General features: G+C 49.3%; 1 protein-coding gene across 2 annotated transcripts; it reads right to left on the reverse strand.

Annotated features, from left to right (window-relative positions):
- Positions 1 to 1,318: 1,318 nt before the first annotated feature.
- On the reverse strand, positions 1,319 to 7,171 carry LOC132895385 (protein NYNRIN-like). Of its 2 annotated transcripts, none has more exons than XM_060935937.1 (2): positions 7,078 to 7,171; positions 1,319 to 4,636 (listed from the first exon to the last, which is right to left on the reverse strand). In XM_060935937.1, the coding sequence occupies exon 2, from the start codon at positions 4,481 to 4,483 to the stop codon at positions 1,688 to 1,690; it is 2,796 nt and encodes a 931-aa protein (XP_060791920.1). In that variant the 5' UTR covers positions 4,484 to 4,636; positions 7,078 to 7,171; the 3' UTR covers positions 1,319 to 1,687. The 2 variants fall into 2 exon arrangements, with proteins under 2 accessions (XP_060791920.1, XP_060791921.1); XM_060935938.1 differs by lacking the exon at positions 7,078 to 7,171 and having other exon boundaries at positions 1,319 to 3,196; positions 4,034 to 5,269.
- Between the last annotated feature and the right edge of the window lie 447 nt (positions 7,172 to 7,618).

The raw sequence follows: 7,618 nt of genomic DNA on the forward strand, positions 1-7,618 counted from the left end.
AGCTAGCCTAAAGTAAACCCTAAACTGCTACACTACACGACAGTCACCCTTGGGCCGCGCATTTACAAGAGTAGGTTTAGGAGTATTCAGGATTATATTCTTACAATCCCCTCTTTAATACTCTGACGCAAGCCCAGAGTATTATTCACACCCCAGTCTTGGCCGACACAGGGACATAACCTGTGTGCGAGATCATCATATTATATATACGATCCATGCAACAACGGAAAAGAAACGGGCCACACAGGCACACCAGAAGGCCAATAAACACAACGGGAATGATCATAGAGATATAAGGAGCCAGACCTCCGAACAAAACGTGCAACCACCCCCATCCCCAGGGCGAGCTAGCTTGCTCGTCCATATGTAAATCGTGAGCTACCTGTCGCATCTTTCCTAATTGTTTTGCAATCTCCCCGAAGCTTTCGTCGTCCTTATTAGGAACGAAGGTACAGCAAGAGTCGCCTATCATTGCACAAACACCGCCCTCTTTAGCGAGAAGTATGTCTAAAGCCATTCGATTCTGGGTTGTCATTAAGCGCAGCGCTGTTAGTTCGACGCGGATGCCTTCCATAGCGGCGTTAGTAGCATTAACAAAGGTAGCAAGACGATAGTGAGTTACTTCTAGTTGGTTCCATACCTGTGTTAGACCGTATTGTGGGACCAACGATTGCCAAAATTTATTCCATTTGCTTTCTAATTGATGTTCACAAGGCGGGAAAAAATCGTCGTCTACGGATCGCCGCCTTCAGCCTGTATTGAGAACCTCAGGGACGGGCACAACAGTAAATGCATGCTGGACCTGAACCAGGGCACACAGGCCGCGTTGAAGAGAGGGAAGGTAAGACCACAACTTACCCCGGTCGCAATCCCAATACCAATCTGGTAGCCAGATCGGGTAGTCAGAATTAAACATGGTACGTCCCGCCGTGTCCCGTTTCAGGTTAAAGATATATTGACAACGGCAGCCAGGTAGACCTTTCTGCCAGGGGGAAGAAAAATTTTTCCGGATACATACGGTTGGGTTCGAAAGACTACAGTGATTGAACGCCTCTCGGTCTACTTCCGTACCGTTACCTTCATATCGATGAAAGCATACTGAATAATTCATAGAGGTATCCCAGTGTATTGACAACCTTACCTCTGGGTCTGTATTGTCTGTCAGGAAAACCTTAGTTTGAGTATACGAGGGCCACAGGCTGAGCCATGTCATATTAACCTTAGAGTAGTTAGACGGGGCTATTCGGACCGGAAAAGGAGCGCTGCTGTCATGGGGTAACAAAGAACATACATAACAGGGTTTACTCATATTCATTGATGTTTTTACAGTGAAGTTTACATATTTCCAAAACTCGTTATCCCTTGGGTCCCGGTGTATTGCTTGTGCGGGTAACCCTGCCCCAAGCGTTGAGATCAGCACGATGATGAAGAAAGTCATACTGGTCACTGACTTTGTTCTCTAATGCTCACAGGGTGCAGACGGCGAAAAATGTCACAGGCTCCCGTGCTTTTCAGACTCTTCAGCCCAGAACTTTGCAAGACTCACCAACCATCCCCTCTTTGTAGATCAGCCGAAACTGGATTGCTCCAGATGCTGGAAGGGGATCCCTGAAAAGGCCGTCAGCTATTGTCACAGCAACTTTCTGAAACACAAAAGTCTGTTAAGCATCAACAATATAGATTTCTATTACATTGGAGCCTTCTTTATTCTGCTGGCATGGATCCACTGTGGAAAAAGGTCCGTTAGCACAGCCGTGCGAGTTACAGCGAGTACATCGGTGGGCCCACTGTAGGGTGACTCCTCCATGGGAGCGTTTAGTTTAGCGAATCTCTTTACTAAAACTCTGTCCCCTACCTCAAAGGGGTGAGTGTGTGCCTCTGGAATGGGAGGCTTTTTGGAATTTACTCTCGCCCAATACTCATCCAGCACCCGCATGAGACCCACCGCGTACTCGCTGAGATGTACTTCAAGATCACCCGTTCCTATAACCTGCATGCCTCTACGCCAAGGGACAGGAAAGGGGCGTCCCATGACGAGCTCGTACGGAGATAAATTGTCGAGAGCGACCTGAGCAGTCATGCGCATATCAGCGAGGACCAATGGTAAAACTTGGACCCAATTTTTCGTGCCTGCGTCTTGCATAGCCTTACGCAACTTACCCTTAATTGTTCTATTCGCGCGCTCCACAATGCCAGAGGACTGTGGATGGTATGGGATATGAAAACGCCAATTGATCTTGAGGTCTTTACATAGCTCCTGCGTTACCTTAGAGGTGAACGGCGTTCCCTTATCAGAGTCAATTCCTACCGGAAGACCGTAACGTGGGATAATTTCCTGTGTAAGTTTGTTCACTGCTGTTCGGGCGTTCTCTTTGCTACACGGGAAAGCCTCAATCCACCGTGAAAATTTGTCAATCATGACCAAAAGGTATTTGAACGGGCCCTGCTTTGGCATGTGAGTGAAGTCGATCTGCCATTCTTGGAAAGGCGTGTCGGGTATGGGAAGGTGCTGATGTACCGCGCCTGGTTTAGATAGATTATTCTGGGTGCACGTTAAACACTTGTCCAGAATGTTGTGTGCGTCTGTGTGCAAATTATTGATGCAGAATGTTCTGTTCATATCCTCCACTACCCCTCTTCGGCCGCGATGAGTGGGACCATGGAACTCGCGGACAAGAAAGGGAGTACAGTGACGAGGTAAACAAAGACGGCCCTGTGCGTCAAGCAAAACGCCACTCTTCTCTGTCGCGCCCTGGGCGTCCCAGAACTGCGTATCTGCCACAGAGGCCGAGGCCTGGATAGAAATGAGATCTATGTCAGGTAAGACAGCGCTAACCATGCGATCAGTAGAAACTAAAGCGCAATTAAAGCCTGGAGGCAGGACACCGGATGCGGCTGCAGCTTTAGCGACTCGATCAGCGAATGAATTGCCCTTTACTTCAAATGAGTCCCCTCTTGTGTGCGCGCGTGTCTTAACAATGGCCAACGTGCACGGAAGGAGACAGGCGGTGATTAAATCAGTAACAAGTGAAGAATGAGAAATGGGCTTACCGTCGGCTGTCGTAAACCCCCGAGACGCCCAAATGCGGCCGAAGTCGTGCGCCACGCCGAAAGTGTAGCGTGAGTCGGTGTAAATAGTAACGTCTGTGTCTTGAGCCAAAATACACGCGCGAGTCAAAGCATAGAGCTCCGCAGCCTGAGCAGAAGAAAAAGGCAAAGAATGAGCTTCAACAATTTCATCAGGGAGGCGACAAACAGAGTAACCACACAGGAACACACCATCCGCAGGGCGGGAACAGGAACCATCTACAAAAAGAGAATCGCCTGTGGAAAGAGGGGTGGAGTGTAAGTCTGGGCGGATGCTAGTCTCAAAAACGATATTAGAAAGACAGTCATGTGAGTCAAACGCAACATCGTCATCCTGTGAGTTAAGAAGACGCTGAAGAGCGTGGGCGACAGAATCAAACGACGAGGAGGGCTTAACAGTGAGATGCTCTGTGGCCAAAAGAATAAACTCATAGCCAGAGCGACGCTGAGCAGACAAATGCTGAGTGCTAAGATTCCGCAGAATGTACACGACGTCATGTGAAGTGTGTAAAATGAGCGGATGCGACAAAACAAGTTTTTCAGCGTCCGTGACCATGAGAGCACACGCAGCAACAGCCCTAAGACAGCCAGGAAGCCCTTGTGCCACAGCGTCAAGAGTTTTAGACAGAAACGCGCAAGGTCGCATGCCCCCCCCGTGCTCCTGAGCCAGCACCCCAGAGGCGGTCCCCTTCTGATTGCACACATACAGGTGAAACGGCAAACGATAGTTCAGCAGCCCGAGAGCAGGGGCGGAGCACAAAGCTTGCTTCAGAGCCTTGAAGGCCGTTAGCATGTCCTCAGTCCAGACCAGGGGCTGAGTCAAAGGATCTGAGTGACTTATAGCTGAACGCAAACACTTGTCATAGATTGAACAGTCAGGGAGCCATTGACGACAGTAATTGATGAGGCCCAGAAATGCCATGAGAGCGTGCTTGGTTGCAGGTACCTGAGTGTCCATAATGACTTGAACGCGTTCCGGGCTAAGCCTCCTGGAACCCTGGGAGAGGTCATGTCCCAAGTAGCGAACAGTTGTGAGGCAAAACTGCAACTTCGTGCGGGAGACCTTGAAACCCTTCTGCGCCAGGAGTGTGAGGAGAGACAATGTGGCGGCAGCACAAGCGTCTTGATCCTCCGCCGTTACCAGGAGATCATCCGCGTACTGGAGCACCGTGGAGCCCCGGGGAAGACAGAGATCAGCCAGCGCGTCCCGCAATACGGCAGTGAAGACCGCCGGTGAGTCAATGAAACCCTGTGGCAACCGCGTCCACGTGTATTGTCTTCCCCTGTGTGTGAAAGCAAACAGGGGCTGAGTCTCATGGCCCACAGGAACACTGTAAAAGGCAGAGCACAAATCAATCACAGAGAAATAAGCATGGTCACACGGAATAGAAGACATAAGAGAAGGAACGTCAGGGACCACTGGAGCCACGGGAACGATGAGTTCATTTATTTTACGTAGATCTTGAGTGAGGCGCCATGTGCCATCCGGTTTTGGGACCGGGTTCACTGGGGTGTTATACGGGCTGACACAAGGAACCACGACACCTTGCTGCAAAAGAGATTGTAGAATATTGTCAATACCATCGAGCTTACTAGGAGACAGAGGGTATTGTTTAACATAAACAGGTGTAGAGTGTTTAATAACAGCTTCATACGGAGAGCAGCTCACAGAGCCCACATCGTCCTTATGATCCGCCCACAGGGTGTTAGGAAGAGCAGAGAGAACAGGGGAAGGAGCTTGGGACGTACAAGCAGCGTTCAGAATGTTATGTGGCAGCACAGAACTGGATAGGGCAAAAACATCAGGCGGAGCACCGTCCGGGGTATCAACAATCATGTGTGAGCCACTAAAGGAGATCGAGAGTCCGAGAAGACTCATGAGGTCGCGACCTAAAAGATTAAAAGGGCACTCTGGCATAAAAATGAAAGAGTGTGAAAAACTCAATGAAGGGTCCAGAGTGCAGATGACAGGTAAGGGTGGTGTACAACTAGAGTCAAAAGGAACCCCTTCTATCCCCACAGAGCTAACAAACCGTGTAGATAAAGGACCCTCATAATCCCTCCCTACTGAGGACATAGTGGCCCCAGTATCAAGTATAAATGGATACTCCCTTCCTGCCAAACACAGAGGCACAAGAGGGAGCTCCGCGTTACGAGGAGAGCTAAAAGAGAGATTTAACATGGCAACGGCTGTGGATTCCGTACCCTGGGGGCAGCCCTATAGCGGGGCGTGATAGCGCTGGTCCTGTCCGTTATTCTGCCGATAGCCCTTAGGTCCGGGATTCTGGCCTTGCAACACATCCCCTAATTCTCCCGTCCTACTCTGCTCATCCCTCCGCCGCGCATGGCATTCCCTCATCCAGTGGCCCTCCTTTCCACAATAGTGGCACCTGCCTGTTTTCTTCCGGTTCCCACCCGACCATGTGCGAGGCCCGGTGCGTGTTTTGTCATTATTATGATGATACAACCCGGGGCCCTGTGGGGCCACAGATAAACATGCTTTATTAGTCTTACAATCTAACAACCCATCACTTTCCATTGTCCTCAACCGTTCACCCGCTTGGCGAAGGACCAAATGAGTCCTATCGCTCAAGTGATGTTTCAAAACGTTCTGAACCTCAGGGCGGCAGTTAGATAAAAAGGTGGACAGGAACATTGGATTGGGTTGAGTCATGTCCAATTCTAACCCACCCAGGTGCTGCCAAACTTCACCAAAACGTTTCCAAAAGGCCGACGTCACTTCTGACTTTTCCTGTTTACAGTTAGTAACCTGCGACAGATCACGGTTCGCTTGTTTCATAGCCAGTAAATACCTAGTTAACTGCTCATGCAGGAGCTGCAAAGCATTCGGTGTGTCCCTCCAAAAAAATGTCGACACGGTGCGCTGACGCGGACGGCCACCTTCCTGAGCTGGAGCTATTTCTTCCTTTATATTCATAGCGACGTCATTTCTAGGTTGCAACACATTGACTATTTCGAGCAAACGCTCCTCATCATATGAGTCCCCTAATTGATTCTGTAATATAAACCTATAGTCAGCACCAGTTAACTGACAGTTACGGGATGCCTTAATTAACATGTCGACAAAAAGAAGCGGTTTGTCGGGCGAAGGGAGCAGGGAAATTATATCTTTAAGGGCTGATGGCGACGGGGGCTCCACATCAATCCCACTGCGCTTCACTTTCCAGACACATGCTACGTTGCCTGGGGGAAATGGTCTGGAGCCCGCGTCTGGGCCCACGTCATCAGGATCATTCCAGTCATCGTCGCCCCCCTCTTCCTCATCGTGATCTTCCCCATTATTCCCCTTGGGACCCTTGCCTTTCTTGGAAACGGCAGGGGCGGGTGGAACTTTAGTTTGTGCTTCTAAATCGGCGGACGACGAGGGTAAAGAGACGGCCGCCTCTTTAGTAACAGGCGTTGGTCTTGGTTTTGGAATAGCCTTTAAAACAGGTCTCGGGGTGTAAACACCCTTTGATTTATCCCATACCTTCTTCATGTCAAACCATTTATCATACCCTGCGCACATATAAGGGCGGTCCCAATCCGGATCGCCTAAGCTTTCGTAAATCATACGGTGCGCTGAAGCAAGGAAGCCTGGATTAAACGTCCCATCACGGGGATACGATGGAATCTGAGGATTTGCCTCCGTCCACCCAGCCAAATTGTCCAGCCACGGCGTAACGTAATAGCCTAAACCGCACTTATTCATCCATTCCGCCGGGGTGTCTGTGACCTCAGGTTTAGGATACGAGCCCCCCATCGTACAGTAAAGCAAACGGATCTGAACAGAAACAAACAGCAGATATTTATCCAAATTTCTATAGCGCGCTCTTCCTGGACTCGAACCAGGGAAAACAAAGCCCTCCTTAGGGCGCTACACAAATTTCTATAGCGCGCTCTTCCTGGACTCGAACCAGGGAAAACAAAGCCCTCCTTAGGGCACTACGGAACTACTTCCAACCAGGTAGTCAATCAAACATGTCTTACCTGATTGAGAGTATCACGTCGGGGTCACCAAATTGTTAGGATTGCACTGCGTGCTGTTCAGATGCGTTACCAGGAGATCTCCGAGGACAAGAAGAGAGCAAACCACATGACTTAAATCAATCTGGTTTATTCTCAGTCGTGCCCCCAACGCGCAGCTGCGTCGGGGCTTTATATACACTCTTCACAGGGAGTATCAGCAGTGGAAAATTATGGAATGTGCTTTGCACACTCAGTCAAGGTCACAAGAGTTATGCACAGTTCAACAGGATGTTTCACACAAAAACATAGACAAAATCAGGATATGAAACAGGAACAGAACATGTAAAAGTACAAAATGTACAGAGCAGCACGTATTATAGCTAGCCTAAAGTAAACCCTAAACTGCTACACTACACGACAGTCACCCTTGGGCCGCGCATTTACAAGAGTAGGTTTAGGAGTATTCAGGATTATATTCTTACAGGCTCCATGACCTATCAACAATGAATGTGAGAGAAAAAATAGATAGTTACTTCACTGATCCCAGAGGAAATTTCAGAAA

This window comes from Neoarius graeffei, chromosome 12 (genome assembly GCF_027579695.1).
Source record: "Neoarius graeffei isolate fNeoGra1 chromosome 12, fNeoGra1.pri, whole genome shotgun sequence".
In the NCBI taxonomy this organism is placed as follows: Eukaryota; Metazoa; Chordata; class Actinopteri; order Siluriformes; family Ariidae; genus Neoarius; species Neoarius graeffei.